Raw genomic sequence first — 26,824 nt, 5'->3', positions numbered from 1 at the left:
TTTGTTGTAATATATTTTTTGTTTACTTTGCTTGGTTGGTCACATTCTTACATGTTGATGACACTAGAGACATGTTGACAAATGTTAAAGATTTACAATACAATGTCAAAAACATTCACAAAACCAACAACAATAAAAGTTAATCCATAAGATTATGAAAACAACATAAACAACAACAATAACAACAACAGCGACGACCAAAATAACAACGAATAATGAAAATCCAAAGAAAAATTCTTTGGAAAAATAATGGACAAGTCAAACAACCGCACGTCTCTCTAACAATCAACAATCTTTCATCGTTGGCTTAAAAGAAAAAAAAAACACTCGCTTAGAATAAACAACCGACATCAGCAACTAACAAAACTACAACAACAGCGCAACGCGCAAACAACAACACCCAACCAATAGTCAATATTAATAACTTTCCCAGCGTTAGTGGAAATTTTAAGAAATATGTAAAAGAAAAAGAGAAAAAATCCCAAAATTTCACAATATCCATTTAAATTCTTTATGAAATTATTAACAAAAACGAAAATTTACAACTTTCTATGTGTGAATACACTGAGAAAAAATGTAAAAATGCATAAAAAATGTATGAGAAAAAGTTGCTTACCCTTTTCAAAAGTTGCTTAGACATAAAGCAATTTTTCTTAAGAAAAGTTGCTTTCAAAAAAACATGTTTTCTTTAAAAAAGTAGCTTAAACTCAAACATGTTTTCTGTAAAAACTAGCTTGGATTTAAAGCAAGTTTTCTTTAGAAAAGTTGCTGAAACTCAAAACAAGTTTCCTTTAGAAAAATTGCGTTGCCTTAAACCAAATTCGCTTTAGAAAAGTTGTTTGGAGGTTTACCAAGTTTCCTTTGGATATGTTGCTTGAATACAAAATATGTTCTCTTTAGATAAAGTTCCTTGAACTTAACGCAAGTTTTCTTAGGAGAAGTTGCTGGAACTCAAACCAAGTTTTCTTCAGAAAAGTTGCTTGAACTCAGAATAAATTTTCTTTAGAAAAGTTGCTGAGTAAGTTTTTAGAGAATTTGCTGAAACTCAAACCAAACTTTCTTCAGGAAAGTTGCTTTAACCTTAAAGTAAGTTTTCTGCTGAAACTAAAACATGTTTTTTTCAGAAAAGTTGTTTGAACTCAAAGTAAGTTTTCTATAGCATGCTTGTATTCAAAGCATGTTTTTTAAAGAGAAGTTGCTCAAACTCAAACCAAGTTTTTTCAGAAAAGTTGCTTAAACTAAGAATAAGTTTTCTTAAAAAGTTGTTTTAACTTAAAAAAGTTGCTTGGATTCAAAGCAAGTTTTCTTAAGAGAAGTTGCTAAAACTCAAACCATGTTTTCTTCAGAAAAATTGCTAAGTTCTTTAGAAAGTTTCGAAAAGTTGCTTGAACCTTAAAGCAAGTTTTCTTTAAAAACATTGCTTGGATTCAAAGCAAGTTTTCTTTAGAGAAGTAAGATAGTAAGTTTTCTTTAGATAAGATGCTGAACAAGTTCTTTAGAAAAGTTGCTGGAACTCAAACCCAGTTTTCTTCAGAAAAGTAGCTTGAACCTTAAATCAAGTTTACTTTGGAAAAGTTGCTGAGTAAGTTCTTTAGAGAAGTTGCTGAAACTCAAACCAAGTTTTCTTCATAAAGTAGCTTTAAACTTAAAGCAAGCTTTTTTTAAATGTTGCTTGGATTCAAAGGAAGTGTTCTTAAGAAAAGTTGCTGAGTTGGTTCTTTAGATGAGTTGCTGAAAGTTGCTTTCCCTAAAAAAAAGTTGCTTTGAATGCTTAGTAAGTTTGCATAGAAAATGTTGTTTGTACGCCTAATAAATTTTCCGCAGAAGAATTGCTAGGACTTAAGCAATTTTTCTAAATAAAGCAATTCCAAAGTTTATCAATTAAGTTTGCTTTGGAAATGTTGCTGCAATGCTAACTTAAGTTTAATTTGAAGTTGTTCTTAATAATTTTGGAATATTGCTTCCTATATATTTCTTTTAATATTTCCACGGTTAAAAATTATAATTTTCTAGCCATCAGACACCACAGACGCCACACGTTATCACATATTGACATTAAGTGCCAGTTGTCCATAAATTAATTCATAAGTTATGATATGTTAGTATCAATAACAAATTAATTTTTCTTTGAGTGTATGTACAAGTTGTAAGCAGACTTGTGCCGACTACCACTTACCTTAGTTTGAAGTGTGATGCCTTGCGTTCTTTATTCTTTATTTCTTCTTCATTATCAGTAATTTATATGATAATTGCACAATTATACAAATATTAACAAATTTTAAATTGTTGTTTTTTTTTTCACAAGCAATATACAAAACGATATAACATGAGTAAAATGAAAACATTAATGTTTTTATAAAGTATTATGTTAAATGCTAATTGAATAATAATATAAATATTAAATATTTACTACAGCGATTAATTTGTACATTTAACATTAAATACATTTAGGGAATTTTCAATCAGTATTAAAGTGTTGTTTCGATAATGATTGTTATGGGAAAGACTACTGTCAATGGATTGAATTTTCAAAAGAAAATGTCTAGGAATTGTACTTTGATCTTGAGACGCTTAAAAGTTTATGTGAAAGACAAATTTCAAAGAATTTTTATATTATTTTTCCCAGTTTTTCTTAAATATCTACTGCTTACTGTGCAAGCTTAAGTATCCCAGCAAATTATTACACATTTCTCCCTTGGAGTAAACTAAACAATTTTCATTAATTTAAGTTATTGCTCTTGATTAAAATTGTAAATTCTTGTGTAGTTTAATTTTATATACTTGTTTTTGCAAACCATTATTATTTCATACGCTAAAGTCAAGGGCCGGGACCGGTATTTACAACACACTAAAGACTGTAGTAGTTAATTCATTGTATACGTATGATTCGCTAGGAAAAGATTGCTGTTAACAAAAAATGCCAGTTTAAATTTAAATATACAACTAGATTAAAATGTATTGACACCATTTCCAAAAACGTATAACTTCTCCCCTATGGTGGTGAAATTTATGAGAATGGATCCAAACAGGGAGGGAAATACAAATTTCTCGAAAATCGCTATTGAGTGTGGTAATAAACCAGAGAATCTAAGCAGTTTATCACCGATTTCATATTGGAGGAAAAGACAAATGTTTCGAGAAAGACACCATGATAATGAACCGGAGTATCCAAGCAGGTTATCTCTGGCATGTAGGAACCCCGGATTTCGTGTTTCATATTGGTAGAAAGGTTTGCATCTGTAATTGATATGATATTTACTGTGCTAAGGACCGTTTGGATTTTTGTTATTGTGGCTAACAAGTCTCTTTTTTGATCAAGCGCCCTTTTGTGATTACTGGTCGTGTTGGCCTTGTTTCATGGTGATACATTTGCAATCACAGGGTGAGCTTATTAGACGACTCACTACAGACCTTTTATACATAGTTTTGCCGGTCCATGTGCAATCTTTTGTTCCATTACTCGAGCTTTTTTATATCTGATCAATGCTGCCCATTCGTTTGCATAACTTCCATTATGCAAAACATCACTTCCGTTTACTACCACGCAGATGGCCTCTGCTGATTTGGCAATATCATTCAGAGACGTAATCGGTTGACTAAAATACGAAAACATAATATTTGCCGAGAACTTGTTCTTATTCACAGAGAGCACACTGTGATAAATCTTGTATGAAACCTTAACCTGATCACCATTTAACTTCTCATTTATCCGACACACTCTCTTCAGATATAGAAATGGTTTAAAACAGTCTACTCCTGCTCATAGGGAAAAAAATATATACGCCTTGTACCCAATTGACACCAAAGTGTATATGATTTTTCAATAACACCCGTTATTAAAGTATATGCATATGTTCGAAAACACTCTTATTGACAATGCATTGTTTGTCGATAGTGAGCTTACCAAGTTTGTTAACATTTGGACAACGATTGTGTATAAAATTTAGATTTTGACAACGAGAGTTGTCGTACGTATGTATATACTTTGAAAACGGATGTTATTAAAAAATCCATCACCATACAACCCAGCACACATCTCATTTATACGACACATTCATGAGAGAAAAACATACGACACATTCATTATAATTAGACGGGTGGGAAGAGGCCCGCCGTACCTCACATTCATTCCGTACCAAATACAATTAATACCAACTCATTTCCAACGCTTTGTCAGACAGTCACTCCTCTGTGGGGTATCTGTTGTTTCGGTAACAGCACCGAACTAATCCCGAAATATTGATTTTACTTTACATCAGTCTTTTAACCGCAACTTACTCTTCCCGCGAATTTGGGTTTAAACCACAGCCACTACGTGGATCCTGAAGGAACCTCAACCAACTGACCAGCAAGGACATACTGGACACCCATAGTACCAGATTATTCGGTGCTCCGGTTTGACCTCTTTTCAATCTAAGCAAGGACTAAGACAAGCAGTAGACAGTAACCAATTTTTTAGTCCCAACCAGACTAGAGGTATTGTAAACCCCCTTTTTCCCCGGGATTGCAATAACACCAAGGTGGATGCTTCGCAAAGGTAACATGTCCCCGAAGGGTTGTACATTTCCGAATGTACCGAATTTATCCAGTTTAGACTTTACCGTAAATTAGTTTAAACCATCACATGGTCCTCAAAGTACTTCTCCCATATCCGGGATGAAACAAAGTCCAAAACCCTACCGGTTTCCGTGGTATCAGATTATAAGACTCCCTGGTTCAACTCCGGGTCAAATCAAACCATCCTTGAAGACTAAAGGTATTGGTAGCACTTCTTTTCCCCGGATTGCAATAACACCAGGGTGGAAAAGATCATTAAAGTCATATGAAATCTCACACCATGTCTTTGCATTCTGATTAAATGGCAATGATCTTCAAAAAATTACTGTTTGACCTAATTTAAGTCCTGGCCATTTCATTTCTTAGAAATTTTCCTTATACATCCACTTTGCAATGGTGTAGTATATTTTTAACTGGTGTATACAACCTCACACGAATCTAAATACTTTGTACATTAATGTTAGTACAATTTGTACCTAAATACAGATTGTGTATGTTTAAAAGTATATAATTTTTTTCTAAGATTGTGTAAAATTAAAGTTTAATGTACATTAAGTCCAACTGGACAGCTGGACAACAGGTCATTTATCTAATAAACCTTATAACTATTTAAAATAGCAAATAATAGCAACAACGACAATACTTTATAATAATAACTAGATTGCTTTTATTAAACCACAACGACGAACTAGAGTTGATGTTAACGATGATGATGATGATGTTGATAATGACGATTAATAATGAATATACTTGTAGTCATCTTAAGTTGATTTTAAGAGTTTATCGTTTTATTTTTGTTATATTTTTTTGAGTTGTAGCCGTATTATCCATTCCAACCATCATGAACACAAGTGTAGATCGCATACTTAAGATATAATTAGACAGATAAATAGATACAAGCACAATTGTAAACTTAAAAGGCACACACAAGCGTATGTACATACATCCTCTCTTATAGATTGTGATATTGATGGGTCTTACACTGTAAGAAATTTAATGTTTAGAACAATGATAATAACAAAGTTGCCTATTAGATTTCTATATAAATCTTGAGTAAAATTCGTTATCTAGTTATTTTTAAACTAGCTTTCTTTAGAAATGTTCTAATGAAATGTTCTATTGCTTAGTAATTTTGCAAGGTGTTTTCAGAACAGTTGTTTTTATTCTAATAAAAATGTCTCCTTAAACATGTTTCTTTGGAGCAATTTTTTACTTCGATTTATAGCAAGTTCTCTTTAGAAAAGTTGGTTAAATTCAATGCAAATTTTCCTTGTATAAGTTGCCTGGACTCTTCAGAAGTTGGCTGCATTTATAATAACATTTCTCTAGAGAAGTTGCTTAGTTTTACAAGGAATTGTTCTTTATAAAAGTTATTAAGGAAAGTTGCTTGGACTCTAAGCAACATTTTATTAGAGAAAGTTGCTTGGATTATAAACAAGTTTTCGTTGGAAGAAGTCGATTCTACTCTAAGCGAAAGTTGCTTGAATTTTTAACAAAGAAAGTTACTCTAATTCTAAGCATGTTTTCTTAAGGAAAGTTGCTTTAATTCTTAGCAACATCTTATTCGAAAATGTTGCTTAGATTCTAAGCAAGGTTTCTTTAGAAAAGTTATTAGTTTTACAAGCAATTGTTCTTTACAAAAGTTTTTAAGGAAAGTTGCTCGGACTCTAAGCAACATTTTATTAGAGAAAGTTACTTGGATTATAAACAAGTTTTCGTTGGAAGAAGTCGATTGTACTCTAAGCGAAAGTTGCTTGCATTTTTAATAAAAAAAGTTTCTCTGATTCTAAGCATGTTTTCTTAAGGAAAGTTGCTTGGATTCTTAGCAACATTTTATTCGAGAATGTTAAAAGTTTTACAAGCAATTGTTCTTTACAAAAGTTGCTTATATTTCAAGCTAGATTTTTTAAGGAAAGTTGTTGGATTCTAAGCAACTTTTTTTTAGAGAAAGTTGCTTGAATTATAGACAAGTTTTCATTGGAAAAAGTCAATTGTAATACAAGCAAAAGTTGCTCGACTTTTTTTACAAAAGTTGCTTGGATTCTAAACAACATTTTATTAAAGAAAATTGCTTGGAATATAGGAAAGTTTTCGTTGGTAAAAGTAGCTTGTACTCTAAGCAGGTTTTATTTACAAAAATTGCTCACATTTTAAGCAACTTTAAAAACTTGGTGTGACTTTAAAATTTCTCAAAAAACATTGCATAGATTCGAAACAAGTTTCATTTAGAAAAGTTGCTCGGCTTCTTTTTAACAAAATTTCTTTAATTCAAAAACAAATCAAATGTAAATTTATTCTTATAGATCATCAAGTCTTCGTCTACATAATAGGAATAATTTAAGATCCGCACTTATATTTGCTATCAATGAAAGCGGGGAGGAGATAAAGAGAACTGCGTATAGGATAGGATAACTAAATATACATCACAGACTTTCAGTCTCAGACAAGTATGGTTTGATCGTCTAAAGTAGGTTCCTAACTATAGGGTTCCATGTTTTTTCTCAAATTCTCTATCGTGATCAGAACTCCGCAAAGAGGCATTCTTTTTTAATATTTAAGATTATTATTTTTAAGTCTTTTCACATCCATTTTTTTCTAAGTGCATTTTTATAATTGTGCAAAAATTTAATTATGGCTTAAGTGTGTTTTAGCTCGGTAGTGTTGCGACGTGTAAAACTAGTTTAAATAATTTCTTTTGAATTTTTTTTCTTATATTGACTCTATCTATGTTGGCTAGTTCTTCTTCGTATGAAGTCACAAATACGATCAGTCTATATTATAGACTCTATAAAAGGGCAAAAAACAAGATTCAAAACATTACTATAACAAACAACAGCAACAACAAAATGTGTAAAGAGAAATCTATGAAATTCTTTAGAAAATCTACAAATTAAATTAAAATCTCTTTTATTATTGTTAAAGTGCGAGTTGTAAAAAAATAAAATAAAATTACACTAAATACTTGTACTCAATTATACTGATACTTATTTACTTACAACTCATACTCATAGAGGCGAAAACATAATTCCAACGATTTACGACGTTTTACACTTTTGGTCTTTTATTTTAATGGTTGTAAGTTGCTCGCATTTTATGTTGTTTTTAACATCTCGTATTTTCTACTCTTCTTCTGCTAGTTTTTTTTTTCTTTTTTTTTTGCTGGTAAATGACCATAAAACATGTCTTTATTGGCCTACTGTTGCTGTTCCTCGTACAAAGAAGAAAAATTATGACTAAAATTACAGTGGTCTTTTCTGGTGCAGTTGTTGTATTGTTGTAAGTTTGTCGTGCGCCTGTGAGTATGCGTGTGCGGTTGTAATACAATACCATAAATTTTTAGCATTTACATCCTTGCCACTTGTAATGGGGCAAGTGTGTTTACATCTTGTCGACTAAAGTTTAGTTTTCAAGTGAAATAACTCTTAGTTGGAATTTTTAGTGTTGAAATAATATCGCTTCGGTTTCATGTACAAATATGTGGAAATAATTTGTTGTCTGATTTAAAATTTCAGAGATTTTTTTAATGGAATTTACTAAGTAGCAATTAATTTTTATTAGATTAATCCTTGGCGGAAAATGTTTACCGCCCGGAGGAAACAAAATCTCTATCCTAGAGTAATGAATAAACTTGACAACAGAACAGTTTATAGACTTCACAATAGAATAGTCTGTATACCAGTCCAAATATGATTTAATGGACTAGGCTTTTGACTATTAATAGGTCAGACAATAGAATAGTTTGTATACTGGTCCAAATGCGATTTAATGGACTAGGCTATAGACTATTAATAGATCAGACTATCGATTAAATATAAAAGATAATCGAATATTTAATCACTTTTAATTTTTTTAACAAATTTGGTCATTGCTGTACAATTGCACTTTTGTTGAAAGATCTAAGCAAAGAATCCAAGACTTCTCATGTGTCAGATCATCGATATTATAGATGTGATCTGTTGAGCTCTCTGTCGATCTTTTCGTGGGAAGATCAACCCAGCGGAAAATATAAATCCAATCAAATTGAATCATTTGTGTACTCTTGTCGAATGTTCTTCGAAATTTAAATCCTAAATCCATGTCTACCCATTTGTAAGATCTGAAATCATCGTTGTCATAGATGTAATCCATGGGGCACTATGACGATCTTATCGATATTCATGGGATGATCAAACCATCGACAAATATTAAGGTATATAACTAACTAACAAACCAACTACCTACCTAACTAACTAACTAACTAACTAACTAACTAACTAACTAACTAACTAACTAACTAACCAACTACCTAACTAACTAACTAACTAACTAAATAACTAACTAACTAACTAACTAACTAACTAACAAACCAACCAACTACCTAACTAATCTATCTATCTATCTATCTATCTATCTATCTATCTATCTATCTATCTATCTATCTATCTATCTATCTATCTATCTATCTATCTATCTATCTATCTATCTATCTTTTTATCTATCTATCTATCTATCTATCTTTTTATCTATCTATCTATCTATCTATCTATCTATCTATCTATCTATCTATCTATCTATCTATCTATCTATCTATCTATCTATCTATCTATCTATCTATCTATCTATCTATCTATCTATCTATCTATCTATCTATCTATCTATCTATCTATCTATCCAAATAATTGTTTCGTTCAGAAATCCTTGGCAGGAGTCGTGGATGGTCGTTAAATTAAGCCAGATTTTAGCTAACAATAATGTGAATCTGCTAAGTACGGATATCTTGAATACAATTTTAAAAATGGAGTACAACTGTGAATACCCTTAATATTCCCCAAGTTTCTTTACATAGCTCTTCAAATAATTTGTTTATTTATTCTGCTTATTATTTCTTAAATATTGTTGTTGTTTAACTCCTTTAAATCGCTTGTGTTGCAATTGTCTGACGACAAAATGTCGTTGGTAAATTTTGCGATAACTTTTTTATAAAATGATGGGCCACAATATTGTTATTGTTGATATGTTTGTTTTTACAGCATTTTTGTTTTGTTTCTGATCCTGTAATTTTCTGTCTGTCATTTTGCGAATTTGTTTCGAACATAAATGTCAAATACGTTGTGTTACGAATGTTACCACTTCGTTAAGTGCGTTTACAAATGACTCAATCGCATTTTTCAATCTTGATAATAATCATATTTGCCAGACCATGCTGCTGACATTGCAGCAGTTGGGTCCGCATTAAATTTACGTTTTTATGGCTGCATTCATTCGATGAGAAGTTTTAAGTTTTTGTGTGATACTTTTATTTTGGGAGGATTTTCTTTCATGCGTAAGACTTTGAGAAGACAATATTTTTCTTTCTTTCTTTTTGCTGGAGTGAAGTGTGTGTGTGTTTTTTTTTTTTAATTGAGGTGAAATATTAAAAATCAATTTAAAAAGCTGACATTAATTTGGGGATTTTATAAAGAAAAAAAATATCCAAAATCCATTGGATTTTTTAATGTGACGACAAGGAATTGCTTGGCATAAGTGATCAAGGCTGTTGCTGCAGACAAATGTAAAGGTGATGACTGTTTTGTTAAAGATGCTTTTTCATAAATTAAATGATATTTGTTTGGAAAGTCCCCAAAAAATATGCTTGTCGTTTAATCGCCATTAAGTGAACTTTTTTTGGGATGCTTATCGGTAAAACTCAAAACTAAATCAAGTGTGATTTTAGGTCATCTTCATTAGAGGTATTTAAAAGAATTCAAGTTGTTTATTAGCAACTGTGGATCAAGGCGGTACTATTGATAATGGGAAAACGATTGAGAAAGAAATATTGCGATTTTTTCTTTAAAACGAGAATTTACGGTATAAAAAGCAAAAGATTTGAAAAAAAAATATTTCTTAAGAGAAAACTTTATAATTTTCTACGAAAAATATTGTTTTTCTGTTAATTTTTGTTTAAAAAGAGACAAATTTTGATCATTATTTATAGTGGAAAATTTGATCAGTTTCTATAAAAAGAGAAATTTTTGATTATTTTCTTTTAAAAATTTTGATCGTTTTTTTATAAAAACAAATTTTTTTTCTGATCGTTAAAAAAACATATAATTTGCCATAATTTGATAGTTTTTCTATAATAAGAAATATTTTCGATTAGTTTCTATAAAAAATAATATTTTCCATCAATTTTCATAAAAAGTTCAATTTTTAACATTTTGTTATAAAACTTTAATTTTTGATTATTTTCTATTCCGACAATCGTTTTTTTATAAAAACTGAATTATCTGATCGTTTTCTATATAAACAGAAATTTTCTTATAGTTTTCTATAAAAAAGATATTTTTGATCGTTTTTTATGTAAAAAGAATTTTTAGACCGTTTTCTATAAAAAGGTGAATTTTTCATTGTATTCTCTATAAAAAGAGAATTTTTCGATCGTTTTCCAGAAAAGAGAACGTTTTCAGAAAAAGAGAACGTTTTCTATATAATAAGATAATTGTCGATTGTTTTCTATATTAAAAGATAATTTATTAATCTTTAAAAAAAGATAATATTTAATCGCTTTCTATGTAGAAAGAAATTTCTTAAAAAAGAGAACTTTTAGATCGTGATCTATACTAAAAGAGAATTTTCAAATCGTTTTCTATAAAATATATAATATTCGATCGTTTTCTATGTAAAAAGAGAATTTTTCAATCGTTTACTATAAAAAGAAAATTTTTCAATCATTTTCGATATAAAAAGAGAATGTTTTGATCGTTCTGTATATATAAAGAGAATTGCTGCTCGTTTTCTACATAAGAAAAGAGAATTTTTAGATATTTTCCTAAATTTAAAGAGAATTTCTATAAAAGAAAATATTTTTTTTTTCGTTTTCTACATAAAATGACAATTTTTCGACCGTTTTTTATAATGAGAGTAAATTTAGATCGTATTCTTTATAAAAAGAGAATTTTAAAATCATTTTTATATAAAAAAGGGCATTTAGATCATTTTCTATTAAAAGAGAATGTTTTGATGGTTTTCGCTAAAAACAGAGAATGTTTCCATTGTTTTTTTTATATAAAACGCTATATTTTAAAATGTTTCTATATAAAAATGAATTCTTAAATCGTTTTTTTTTTATAAAAAGAGAATTTTTGATTGGTTTCTATATAAAAACAGAAATTTTATAATTTGCTTTATGGAAAGACAATTTTTCTTTGATCGCTTTCTATAAAAGACACATTTTTTTAATTTTCTATAAAAAGTGAAATTTTTCTATAAAAAATAGATTTTTTCATTTTATTTTTGAAATGCCTTTATTTAGCACCATCATCAACCAGGAACCTCTATTTGATGTGGGTCAACAAATTGCATTTTTACCAACACACATTTATTTACCTGATATTTCCATTTCGCTCAACAGGATGCCTTTAGTTTAGTACAACAATTTTATTTTTTTTAATTTAAAAGAAAATTTATATAATTTGAGCTCGTATCGTAATATGTAGTTGTTATGTGCACACATTCAAATTATTCATGGATCATTTTGTTTTTAAACAAATCTACCAAAGAAATTCCTAGTAATATGATCTTCTTTGAAGCTAGATAAGGAAAGTAGAAGAAAAAAAAAAATAATACATATTTCCATGTGCAAGGTCCAGTTTATTCTAGAGATTTTTCTATCTTTGTGATGCAAAAGATTTGTATGCAACATTCTTGTAAAGAATCATAATTTTAAAAATATATTTCAGTTTTTTTTCCTACCAGTTGCTAATCGGACACGTACATCTTTTTCACACTCAACTACAAGTGTTTTTCTTTCTAAAACTAAAATTATCATACAACCAACCAACAACTCTTTAAAAGAAATAAAATATGAACGAAAAAGAAATAGTAAAGAAGTCATTTAAAATTCTACAAAAGTCATAAAGATATGACACCATCATCATAAGCATTGTATGTATGTATATACGACTAAGATTTAGATTTAGACACTGACTTAACGGGCTACTGGTTGGTTAAAGGCAACCAACTCCTTTGTATATGAGTTGTATTACAAACAGTTATAGAGACACGATAAAACTATAAACTGAGCTGATAAAAACAAAATAGAAGAACTGAAATGAAATAATCATAAATTCTTGTTAAAAAATTATTTCAAATAAATTTTAATATGGAAAAAAGGGGGAATTGAAATTAAGACATTTAGACCTTTTTTATCTTTTAAATTGATTTTTTACTTTGTGGTTCAAATATGAATGGAAATGTTAAACAAGTTTATGATTTGGAATAAAGTTTGATTTGATTTTAGAAAGAATCTTAAAATATATTGAAAATTTTGTATCTATAATATAAATTTTTGAAAATTTTAAAATTTACTGCACAAATGAGAATTTTTTTAGAAAATGTTTTATAAAAATAGAAAATTTAGAAAATTTTCTATAAAACAAGTATGAATTTATAGTCGGACATTGTCGACCATATGATACTCTACACCAGTCAGTATGTTAAAATTTTGAGTTTTTTTTTTAATAAAGCATTTAATTTGTTTTATTGTGGAATATTTTTACTTATTGTTGACAAAAAAAGAGATTTTCTACAAGAGGGCTCATAGGGGAGAACGGGTAAATATGGACCTATCCTTATAAATTTTGGTGCATGAATTTACTTCTACTTTAAAGTCATTTATGTAGATTCTAATCGTTTTATGAGTAATTATAAGTTAATTTTGACCTTCAAGTCATTTTCTAAAGGGGAATCTGTATGGGGCCTAGGGTCAAATGAGGCCCGATCACAAAAAAAATTAGTGTTGTCATTTATTTTTCTATAAAACTAATTTTTGTTGACATTATTAAATATTTAATGTACTTATAAGCCTAAAGGCCCGATTCGGTGGGTACGGTTGTATGGGAGCTAGGAGAAATAATGGACCGATTTCAACTATTTTCAATAGCGATCGTCCTTGAACCAAAAAAAAAAGAGTATGTGCCAAATTTCAATCAAATTATCTTGAAAATTGCGACACAAGGTTTACATGGACACACAGATAGACAGAAAGACCGACGGACAGACGGACATAGCTAAATCGACTCAGAAAGTGATTCTGAGGCGACTGGTATACTTTGAGGTGGGTCTAGGACCAATATTTTTGGGTGTTACAAACTTCAGCACAAACGCATATAAATAGCAAATTTCGAACATTTCCCATAAAAAAGAGAAAAGAAAAATTTAAAATTCTATAAAAAGAGAAATATTTAATTTTTTTTATAAAAAAAGAAAATATCGAAAAATAATTCTTTTTAAAGAGAAATTTCTAAGAAAAATTTTCTACAAAAAGAGAAAATTTTGAAAAATTTATTTTAAAAGAGAAATATACAATATTTTCTCTTTTAAAAGAAATTTTTAAAAATTAAAATATTTAAAAAATTTTCTATAAGAAAAGAAAATTTAAAAAATTTTCTGTAAAGAAACGTTCTTACAAAAAGAGTTTATAATCAGCAGTTTTTAAACCCGGCTGACTTGACTTGGCTCTCTTTTTATTGGGATATTGTAATAACAGCAATCTATAGATTTTGTAAAGGTAACATGCCCCCGGGGAAAATCATTGAAGATAAATAATTAATTTTGTTAAATTCATAAAACCTTAAGTAGTTTGTCAAAGTATTAAGAAAAAGATCAATCAAGTACCTATTGTAGAAGACAGCTGTTTAAAATCCTTTCTCATGGAATAATTCTCACTTATCACACTTTACATTATAAAGGATAAAGGAAAACCCTTGAAACAATAGTTTTGTTTTGCAATTTCTTGGTGTGTGTGTGTAATTGTTGATGGTGTTCATTATAGATAAATATAAGGCAAAAAAAAAAAGAAAAACAACGATCGATCTTGATTGACCACAATTTTCTTACCTGATTTTATTTATTTAATATCGTTTTTTTTTTGTATTTCAAGTGAAATGATATTTTTCTGTAATTTTCGCTTTACTTTTAATTTCCAATTTAGTTTTGTTTCTACTTGAACAAAGCAACAAAAAAAGTAGTTGATATAAAAACTACTTTCGAAAATAAAATTTTTTACAATATAAATAAAATAAATTAAAAGAAAAAACATACATATAGCAAGAGCCGGACGGACAGACATAAAAATATAATTTGAAATATCATGCAGATTTGACGGTAGTTTTTACGTTTATTATTACAAAAGAAATTTCTTCAAGGTATTTAGTTACTGTTTTTTTTAACATTTATTGTCAAAATAACAAAAAATTAAAGAGCTGCAGAAGGTTATTAACCATGAAGAATAAAAAATATATAGATAAAATAAACACCTCAAAACAAGCTCGAAAACGTTTATTAAAATATTAACAAAAATACACAACATACATATGTATGTACATACAGCAGCAGTTATTAATTAAAAACTTAAAAAATGAAAACTACTTAAACAAGTTACGGGTATGGTAGGAAACAGACAAACAAAGTTATAAAATCATAATCATCATCATCACCATCGTAAAAAGTAAAAAATTGTTAATAATGATAAACATGTGTATCTAGCAGCCGTTGCTAAAATTGTTTATGTTTTTTTTTTGTCTCTTAAAAAAGATAGATAGATAGATAGATAGATAGATAGATAGATAGATAGATAGATAGATAGATAGATAGATAGATAGATAGATAGATAGATAGATAGATAGATAGATAGATAGATAGATAGATAGATAGATAGATAGATAGATAGATAGATAGATAGATAGATAGATAGATAGATAGATAGATAGATAGATAGATAGATAGATAGATAGATAGATAGATAGATAGATAGATAGATAGATAGATGGATAGATAGATCGACAGATAGATAGATAGATAGATAGATAGATAGATAGATAGATAGATAGATAGATAGATAGATAGATAGATAGATAGATAGATAGATAGATATCGAAAAATCAATCTGGACCCCTAATGATTTAAAAAAATAATGACAAATTGTGTCTTTCGTTCGTTTGTATTCAAATAAAATTGAAATTTAATATAAATTAAGAAAAATAAATAACTTTAAAGTGATATTTAGTACAAAAACATAAACGTATAAATAAATAAATATAAACATAAAAAATCAATTTATCATTTTTAAATAAAATACTATCGTCTGTCTATTAGTAAAAACCATTAAAACAATTTACACAAAACAGTGACAAATTGTAAACGAACCTCTACTACTACTGACTGGTGGCAATGGTTATTTTTTTTTGAGTTGCTTTTTTTCCTAAACGTTTTATTTGTCCAATAGACTGAAAGCAATAAAATTAATTTAAATAGAGGCGCCTTAAACACAGCATTCAAATGGCACAATTCTAAAATACAATTTTTTAACAAAACTTAATTGTGGTTTTTAGAAATTTTTTTCCCCCATTTAACAAATAGTTTAAATAATCAATTAATTATCATCAATAAGAATAGAAAAAAACGAAAACAGAATATGAGCACAAGGACTAAAGAAATTTAATCTTTGTCGTTTAAAGTACAAATAGCAATTCCAAGAAAAAAAGGGTCTTACGACAAAAATTTATTTTTTTGCCTTTTTTATCTCTCTGTGGGATATATTTGTTGTAAATGATTTTCTTTTTGTTTTGTTGTTGTCGCTTATTTCTTTTTAAAATAAATTAAACTAAACAACTACTATTTGTTTAATCAACCATCTTTCCTACCATTTATTAAAAACTATACATTTTGTTAGTTTTTAATCATAATCTTATAAATTAAATGCTTCAACGATAAATTTCTAAATCGTTTAATACAATTCCAATCAAAAAAATTGTTATTTGTTGAACAAAAGAGAGAAGTTTCCTGCAGTTGACAGGAAAAGTTGGATAATTTTCGAAAAATGAATCATTTTTGAAAGATTTTCTTAAAAAAGGGACATTTTCAATGGATTTTCTATAAGCAAGATAAATTTTTGATTTAAAAGATTTTCCAAAAGAAACATAAATAAATTTTTACATAATTTTTTAAATGATAAGATCATTTTCCAATGATTTTCTTCTGAAGAAAATGTCTTTAAGAGATAAAATTTTTCAAAAATTTTATAAAAGGGAGTAATTTTCAAGAAATTTTAAAAGAGAGAAAATTTACAAATTTTTATAAAAGTGAATAATTTTCAAAAAATTTTCTATAAAAAATATAAATTGTAGAAAATGTCTCTAAAAAGAATAGACATTTTTGAAAGATATTCTATAAGCATTTTTGAAAGATATTCTATAAAAATACATTTTCGAAAGATTTTCTGTTAAAAAGAAAAATTTAGAATTATTTTTTATAAAATGAGAAATTTTTGAAAGATTTTCTATAGAAGAGAGAAATTTTCTATAAGAAAGAGAAATTTCTCAAAATTATCTATAAAGAAAAGAAATGTACGAAAAATTTTCTAAAAAAAGAGAAGATTTTTAAAAGATTTTCTCTAAGAAAAAAAAAATTTCTCAAAATTTAAAGAAGATTAATTTTACGAAAGATTATCTGTAAGAAAGAGAAATTTCTTAAAACTTTCTATAAAGAAACATTTTTTATAAGAAAAACATAAAATTTTCTAGAAAGAAGTGAAATAGACGAAAGATTTTCTATAGGAAAGAGAAATTTCTAAAAATTCTCTTTAAAGAAGAGAAATTTACAGAATATTTTCTATAAAAAGAGAAATTTACGAAAAATGTTCTATAAGCAAAAGAAATTTTTATAAATTTTCTATAAAGAAGATAAATTTATTAAAGATTTTCTATAAGAAACAGAAATTTTTCAAAAGAGAGAGAATTTTACGGACAATTTTCTATAAGATGTGAATTAACGAAAGCGTTTTTTATAAGAAAGATAAATATTCAAAGATTTTCAAAATTTACAAAAAAGTTTTGTAATTAATGAAATTCGAAAAATTTTCTATAAAATGATAAATATTTTATAAGGAACATGTCCAAGAACTCTTTCGAAAAATTTTTTGCTATAAAAATGAAATATTTTCTATAAAAATTTCTATAAAAACAAAAATAGTCAAAACTTTCTATTAAAAAGGAAAATTTCAATAAATAAATTATAAATAATTTATTCAAAAAATGTTCTTTCAAAAAAGTTCTCTAGAGAAAAAAATAAATGTTCTATAGAAAAAGAAAATATACAATTTTTTATATAAAAATTTAAATTTTTTATACAAAAGAGAAGAAATATTTCCAAAATCTTTTTATATAAAAAAACATTTCTAATTGTTTTTTTTAAAGTTTGAAATAAAAATTCACCTACAACGCTTAGCATACCATCCCCTTAAAATTAGATTGATCACAAACTGAAATGCTAAAACAAATCAACTGAAAATCATTTAAAATCTTGAGAAATGCATCTGTCATTTAATTTATATGAAGAAAAAAACGGAAAACTAAGCTAAAAACAACTACAATTAACTTAATGTCCAATAGAATTTAAGTTTCATCTCCATCTCCTGGAGATAAAAATAGTTTTAATTAATTGTATATTATACGGGCCCTATTTTTTTTTTGCTTCCTGTAGTTTTTGTCATTTTTTAAGTTTTTTCTTCTTATAACAAACAGAGTTTATCAGTCACTGTCATGTTTTTTCCTCAATAAAAAATAAGAAAAACATCAAAACAAAAAATCAAAATCCTGATATCCTTAAGGAGTGAGTAGTTGTAGTTTTTACAATTTATCTTTGAGGGGTTTTTCTTAAGGGTTTTTGTTTACAAATTTCACAATAAATTGATTAAGATCTGTGTAGACATTGTACTTTAATTGGGTTTATGGTCAATTGTTATTGAAAATAACTAGAAAAGGAAACACTAAATGATTTTTATGAGGGTAATTATTAAACATAAACATTGTTTTGTGTGTGAGACCGTTTTTTCCAAATTCATAATCAAATTATGGGATGGAAAAAAGAAAAAGATCTGAGAAACATTTTAGGGTTATTGTTAAATAAATAGTTAATTTGCTTGACTTTAATAAAGACAAAAATCTATATTTACTAAAACTGCAAGGAGGTAGGTGGAGAATACTAGCTTTTCATCCGATTAACGTCTTATCTATTTCAGACCTTCGAACGCACAATCGGTAAAAGTTTAAAAGCAGTATATGGAATAAGGACGTAAAATATCTGCGACAACCAAGCAGAATGTGGCTCCGCATTGACATAGACGTAATCTTCAATTTAAACATTTTTTAATTTATTTTGACAAGATTTATGATAAACAGGGGCTCAGTGACAACATCAACTACATGTGGTTTACCATCAGCATATAGTTTAATTTCTTCGACATTATTTTGAATATTAACGTTTTATAGGCTCCTAAGAACTTAAGGAATTGGTTCTTATGAACAATACTTCCATTCAAGTGGAAAGTCTACTAATATATCGCCACACTAGGATCATCGTACTGCAATCAAAATACACATAAGATATGAAGCGTCCCCTACAACAGAGAGTCTTTGATCTTTAGGAAAATAGTATTAAAGATGTTATGGATCATGTTTTGAATAATATATAAAATTTTCCATAAACATAAAATTTTCCCGATCGCATAACAATGAGAGGCAGCGATCAGCTTTAGAAGATTATGAATGGAATATTAAAGCAAATAACTGATTTATGCTGGATCACATTGATCGCACAACATTGAGATTAATCGATTACTGCTGGAATCTCTTGGAATATAGAACGGGCCTTAAGATTTATTCTGTTTTCAATAGTGAACACTTTAGACGACCATAAACAAATATTAGATCTGCCCGATCGGATAACATTGTGATGCAGCGATCATAATCCTCTTTAGAAGATAATGAATTGAATACTTAAGCAAATAACTGTTGTAATCTCTTGGACCACGTCCATAAACGTCCATAAAAGAGTAGAATCCTAGTTAAAAGAGTATGATTATGAATGGAATACTAAAGCAAGTAACTGTTTCAATCACTTAGGCCCTTACGATTTATACAGTTATGGATTACGTTTTGAATTGATGTCTATAAACAATAGATGTGACAGATCGCATAATCCTCTTTCTTGGAGTACATAGCGGGCCTTGGGATTTATGCTGTTATGGATCGTATTTTTAATTGTGATCTTTTTAGACTTAAACAGAGGTACCCGATCGTATAACAATGTGTGGCATTGCATTACTGAAGCAAGTAAATGCTGGAATCTTTTGTTATACAGTTCACCGTAGATAGGAAGGGCTTTGTGATCTTATTTGAAACCCTGAAACAAGCATCTATCATCGTATACAAGATTATCATGCTAGAGTGAACTAACTAACTCCGGTAGGTAAGTTGTTAGTGTTCTAGTCTGGTAGACCGGAGGTGGTGGGTTCGATTCCCACCTGAGACACTGGTTAAGGAGCGCACAACAGGTCCGATAGAGGCCTAGGTGGATTTCTGCGGATTTGATGTATATACATCCTCCTTTTAAACTAACCTACAAACTAACTAACTCACTGACTGACTTAAAAATCAGATTCCTTTGCGAAAGGAAAACTAATTAAATTCGCACCTTCGCCAGTAAAGACAACTTGTGTGGGTGATCTGTTAATATATCTTAAAGTAAATGAAAAAAAAGATTACTGGCGAATTTTTAATATCATCCAAAAACACTTACATATCAATACCATTACCCAGCAATAACTTAGTAATGACTCATACTTACATAACCATCAATGACTACTGCTATTAGCAGTGCTGAGAACGGCAGCAGACTAAAGAAAGCAAAACAAATTTGTTGGTGCGCAAAACAGAAGTACTTCTAAGCTACCTATTTGTAATGACTTATTTAAGTATTTAGCTTTTTAACTCATTACTTTTCAATGCATTCCCAAAATAATTTTAAAATAAAAACACTGTTTTGATGTTGTTTTTTTTTAATAATGTAAGTATTTATATAATACTACTTTACAATGCGCTTTATTTATTTCTTCAATATTTCGGCATGCTGAATATATAATTTTTTTTGGGATATATAGCAATTAAGTAAATTATATTGTTTTTCCATTTTTTTATAATTCATTTTATTATTATTTTAAGAATTTACAATTACTTTATTTTAAATAAAAAATATACATAAAAATAATCTATAAACATAAATTGTTTATTTTATTTTTTCAGAAAAAATCTTAAAGATTCTTCAGACTAAAACTAAAAAATAAAGAAAATTTGTGTGATCTTTTGCGATCGGGGAACTTAAACAGATGGTTAATGGGGATGGTAAGTTTATATTTAAAGCAATATGTTTTTGTTGGTTTAAGTACTTAAGACTTAATTACTTTAAATTATAAAATAATTACAATAATTAGCATAATTATAATATTGCTTAAATTACGTTTTTATTTTATTTGTTGTTGTTGTTGTTGTTGTTGTTTTGACTAAAAAGAAACTAAATAACTAATTACAATGTTAAGATACTATTTACAAATTATTAAAAGCTAAGATTTTAATTTAATGAAAATTATAAAGATCGTTTTAGGACTTTTATAAAATATATATAATTTGAAGTTTAAATTTTTATATACAAAAGTGTGGGGAAATAAAAAAGGCTAAGAGGATCTTAAGCTGTAGGAATCAATCTAAAGATTAATGTTTTAAAGAAACTTGGAAACTGCTTGAGAACAGAGAACTGATATTTGCTTCTCTTTAAAAGCTTTTGATAGTTGTATTAGTTGTATTAAGATAGTTGTATTAAGATGATAACTCAGCTCACATCTGACATCTACAGTGGCAGAAACAAAAAAGCTTTAGAAAAGCTTTCATTTTACTTAGAACTCCCTGTTCTCTCTTAAATCATTTGCAAATTTTGTTAAATTTATTTTTATTCAAGATCCTTTAATCTTTTTTCTTTCCCATGATAACAAATTAAATCCAGTTATATTTTAAATTTTATTTTTTCGTCGTTTTTTATCACAAATTAAAATTTAAATTATTGATAATTTTTAAGAAATATTTTCTTTTTTACTCTTTTTTTGTGTAAATTTGCCGGTATTTGTGTTTTTTCTTTAATGTTTTATTTAATAAGGAACGATACGCTGATTTCAGACTATATAAGTATAAATTTAATTTTATTATATGAAATTTGTTTTACTACCAGATGAAAAGGTCCAACATTATTTCAGACCTGTATAAAATTGCTCTTGAAAGGTAGTAAAAAGTTCGTTGCGAAAAAAGGAAAAAAGCTTTTTTTCTTATTCTAAATAGCTGGAAGACTTTTTTAAAGTCTCTCTGTATCTTTACACGAATCATTTTTTGTTTATTTTCTCCAAATTATTTTAAATTATATAGTCAACTGTACTGCATGCAACATAACCGTTTTCAAATCGAACGCTAAATGACTGATATCGACCACCGAATCGACCATTTCCTGAACGGCAGTGACACTGGGAAAATGAGCGGCTGCTTGTTTAGATTTCAATACACAAGTCTTTAAAGCTTCCGCCAAGTTATTGGTACAACGTAAAATTTTCTCTTTCAAATCCTGTTTAGAGACATTACGATGCACTATATCGCCTATGGTCACTAGATTATGGGCACTGACCACTACAAATTTGCCATAGGCTATAAAGAATTTGGGTGGTTGGTTTTTTTCCACTGTCTCGAGAAAAGAATCAATGGCTTGACTTAGATTACCCATATGGGTGGTGATTTGTACAGCATAATATCGCACTAGCATTTTATCCTTGTCTGTCAATTCCATTTGTGGTTTTTTACCATTTGGTGTAGTGGCCGCATTGGCGGTGGTTATAACAGTGTTCTCTGCTGCCTTGAGTACAGTATCAAATTTGTTCTTAAGATTCTCGGGTATGGCTTCCCTTAGTACTGAATTCTTACGTGCCGCCGCATCTTTAGATTCAAATGATACATAATCATAATCCTCTAACCATTCCGAAGAATTACGATCCAATCCTGTGGGTGTTTGGGGTACTGAAGTTGATTGTGGTGTTCCGGTTTCTTCGGCCACTTCTGTTAGATGTCTCTTAAAAAGCAATGAAGCATTGCCATGTATAAACGAGGTGGTTGAGCGTACATCTTCGGTTAGGGTTTGAGCACAGGCTATTAAACGATCTAAACTATCGGGTGGCTTACATAGGGACTTATCATCTGTGCGTACTAAATGTTCTAAAGACCATCCACCATTGGCCTCTAGTACCTCACACGAATCATGCACTAATTTATTGGCATCTCTTAAGGCTCTGATTATGGGTTTAAGTTTTTGTGCTAGAGTACGATCTTCTGATTTGGAAGCATTACCCAGAGCACCTTCTCCAAATTCAGCGAGATCATGTAGAGCAGTACGTAAGCGTACAGCAGCTAGTTTTACCTCCATTAGTACAGGTTCTAATTTGTCACGGCTGCGCCAATCGGGTGATACAAATGCTAGGAGTCTGAAAAGAGAGAAGGTGTAGAAGTTGTTGAAAATATGAGATAATTGGAAGGGGTGATCTCAGAAGTGATCTTAGAAGTGGAAAATATACAATTGAGAAAGAAATAGGAGTGTATCAAAATTGATATAGGGGTCTTCCAGGAATATAAAATAATGTTGAGAAGCCAGATATTAAATGAAATATAAATGGTATCATAAAGAACCAAGATCTTTTAGATGTGATAGTGCAGCATCATCTTAAAAACGAACAAAACTTTTTGTCTCTTAACATTGCAGAAGACACGCGAGGATCGTGTTGTTTTAAGACCAGAAAGACTCGTGATTTTTATTTCCTGAAAACAACCAAGATCAACGATCTTGTAATATTTCCAAATGACCTTAAAATAACCAATATGGAAAGCAGAAGACACGCGAGGATTGTGTTGTTTTAAGACCAGAAAGACTCGTGATTCTTGTTTCCTGAAAACAACCAAGATCAACGATCTTGTAATATTTCCAAATGACCAATATGGAAAGCAACAATTTCAGACATTTTAAAATATGTATTTTTTTCGAGTCAGAACTTTGATCAAACTAAAATGATTAAAAACAATTGGATTTCTTCGACTGAAAAATTTCTCAAATAACAGAAATATGAACGTTGTTCTCAGAAAGATCTTTGAAGACTTTGATCTCTATAATTAAAGATCGTAGATCTTAGTAAGATCTTAAATTATAAAAAGATATTGGGACATCTGCTGAGTTTTTGGCCTGGAATAATAATGCTTTATTCTATTCCTGATCATTGAACTAATTCTTTGATCTTTTGAAAAGTTCTCTAAATAACATTTATTCGACTTATTCACCAATATCAACTTACCTCGTGATAGCAGTTGTTGTCTCCGATTGCAGCTTAGCCAATGTTTCCAACGCTGATGTCAATTCCAATGGCAACTCTTTGGTGCTAGTTATACCCTGATTCTGGCTCATCATAAAATTTGATTTATCCATGCCATTTGTGGGCAATGGAAAATCATAAGTTGAACAATTACCATTAATGGAAGCTCTGGACAAAGGTCTCGTTTGCTGTTGTTGCTGCTGCTGTTGTTGCAATACAGCCCTAACTGGCAAAGGATTACGTCTAGGTATATCATAATCTGGCATATTGGCCAAAGATGAACGATTTGAAGATGAAAACGACAACGACAGACTATCACTTGTCAATAGCGATGAATTCGAACTACTCGGTGTTAGAGTATGTTGATGTTGCAGCAATGATGTTAAAGGTCGAGGAACATCATAGTTTTCCTCTTGAATGGGTGTGGAACAATTTTTCATAGCTGCTGCCTGTAAATGAGCCATATTACGCTGTAGATTACGTGGCGAATCGTAGTTAACGGGTACAGCTGGTTTTGGTATATCGTATGTTTCAAATTCGTTATTTATTGTTGTGGATACTGATTTTCCTGGAAGATTTTGATAGATTTGTTGATGGCAGGCGGTTGTTGCTGCTGCTGCTGGTGCCGATAAATGTTGTTGTGAATGTGACTGTTGTTGGTATTGTTGTGGTAAATTATAGATATAAACATCACCATGCCTTTGGGGTGTAATGACCTGGAAGGGGAAAAACAATAGAGAGGGGGTGTTTTAGAGAGTTTAGAAATTTGTTTATGTGTTTCTAGGTTAAAATTGCTGATAAGGATATTGTGTGTGCAGCTAACAATCTAAGGTTCATTTTATTCATATATGTTGGCTTAATTTTCAAATATCGATTTTAATGTTTTTTTGTATTAATTTATCTCATCAAAAACTGTAACCATATATATGTGTTGGCATAATGGATACAAGGGTTATTTTTTAGATGTATCTAAAAGTTAACAAATATATGAATATATATTAAATTTTCATAAAACTTTATATATGAGAAAACATTTTCCAAAAATTCAGAATGTAGATAGATTTAATAAAGTTTTGGTCCTCATGGTTAAGTTCCTCTTAATAAATGTCCTCATTCTTGATGTTATTTCATTTCTGTTGTAAAGCAGTGTTTCTTGTTTCTATCTATTACTGGTGGAGTTTTTAGTTTTTGGTTGATTGGAGTTCCTTTATTTTACTACAGGAATCTAGGGGCATTCAATATCGATCGAAATCTCAATAAAAGCACTCAGGGGATTACCCCTACACATGCAATGCATTGTGCTGGAACTAGGAAAATATGTTGTGGAAGGGAGGATAGAGGGAGTAGAGTTTGTGGATATTTAGTTTAAACCTTTTCACATCGAAAGTGGAGGAGAAAACATCTACAGGAAGTTTGTTTCACATACGAACATTGCGGCTGAAAAATTAATTTTCCCAGAAATGGGTGTGTTTTTGAATACAGTCGTGGTGCTACGTAAAAATATACGTATATCGGGAACGAGTTCCCTAATTTTAGAGGAAAGCATACCATTATAGTATTGATAGAACAGTGAAATACACCCCACGTTGCGGCAGTTCTCCAATAGAGTTGAATACCCTACTGTCACTTATAAGTACCTTCGTCGTTAGACTTCGAAGTTCCGGCCCATACATGGGACTTCTATTCCATTTTCCATGGCTATCTTAAACACTATTAGTAGTCGGTGAGTGTATCTTCAGTTGTGGAACTGTGATGTAAAAGATTGATTCTGCCGCATTATGATTGTTTAAAGGCTTGCAGGAGCACTGTTAGTAATCAGTCTGTATATTAGCTTATTTCGAACTAACTGATATATATCAACTAGGATATATGGATGCTTTCAAATCGGTAATTACCACTTTTACCAAGTTATGATTAAAAGTTGGGTTGTTGTGCACGTTTTTAACGTTGAAAATTAGTTAGTTATCAGTCAGCTTATTTCGGACTAACATGCTTTCGAGCATGTTCAAATCGGTGATTGTCATCCTTACGAAGTTACGATTAAAATGGGCCCGCAACAAGTTAAATTGTTAGAGAAGTTATGAACGTTGAACATTAGTTAGTTAGTACCTCCTCAGTTATGGTGCAATAGAACCTATATGGTACAGAGTTTAGATAGATCGAATTCTTTAGAAATATTTGTACATAGTTTAGTGTGTCATATATTCAAATTTGAGCTTTAAGCTCGATCAGTTTTACATTTTGATAAGTAAAACCAATTGCGGAATAAATTTTTAATAGCTATAAGCAAATTCAGAATAATACTGTTCAGTGCGATATGTCAGATATCGGCCTTAAACTAAACAAGACTTAAGAACAATATTACGAAATAGTCATAGAATGAGAGGCTTTCCAGCAAAAAAACTTTCTAACATATTGCTGAGCTTACTGTTAAACATTTTAAACAATTTCTGGAAAATTTTCTATTTTTTTTAATAAATTAAGATTTAAACATTCATTTCGTTGCAAATTTTGAAAATTTAGCTACAAAATTCGATATTTAATCCACAATTGAATAATATCAAAAAAGTTGAAAAAAGAAGTCCTGTTGCCCATACAGCCGACTCCCTCAATATTTAAGACTGTAGTGTAGGGTAACTACAGTTTTATATACATAAATATTTGCCTATCTAAACTCTATTTTATTGTAATAAATACAACTAAATACTGATAAGAATCCATTTAATTAAAATATTTGCACAAACAAACATCATTTTTATGGGACTACTAAGTGATTCTAATAATTTTATCTAAGAAATTTATGGTAATACAAACAAATTTCATATGTTTTTTTCATTTTCTTCTTTTCCAAAATACACACACCTTTTACTAGACACTCACACACACATATATACAAATGTACATAAACATACACTCATATATATATATATATTTACACTAGATACCTTAAACTACTGTCTAGCCCCAAGGAAAGCAACCCAAAAAGTATGCTATAGAGCTTTTTTTTAATACTACAACACTATTGAT

At 29.3% G+C, this 26,824-nt stretch overlaps 1 protein-coding gene across 3 annotated transcripts in view; it reads right to left on the bottom strand.

Annotated features, from left to right (window-relative positions):
* Positions 1–20,952: 20,952 nt before the first annotated feature.
* LOC111682737 (breast cancer anti-estrogen resistance protein 1) overlaps positions 20,953–26,824 on the bottom strand; it is a 79,739-nt gene continuing 73,867 nt past the window's right edge. For all 3 annotated transcript variants that reach the window (XM_046951195.1, XM_046951196.1, XM_046951197.1), the window contains 2 exons: positions 23,780–24,513; positions 20,953–22,921 (listed from right to left, as the gene is read on the bottom strand). In XM_046951195.1, the coding sequence (XP_046807151.1) occupies positions 21,814–22,921; positions 23,780–24,513 (1,842 nt within the window). In that variant the 3' untranslated portion in view covers positions 20,953–21,813. The remainder of the gene's footprint in view (positions 22,922–23,779; positions 24,514–26,824) is intronic.

This window comes from Lucilia cuprina, chromosome 5 (assembly GCF_022045245.1).
Source record: "Lucilia cuprina isolate Lc7/37 chromosome 5, ASM2204524v1, whole genome shotgun sequence".
NCBI classification, from domain to species: Eukaryota; Metazoa; Arthropoda; class Insecta; order Diptera; family Calliphoridae; genus Lucilia; species Lucilia cuprina.
The sequence above is the reverse complement of the archived record's forward strand: the minus strand, read 5'-3'. Positions and strand labels throughout refer to the sequence as shown.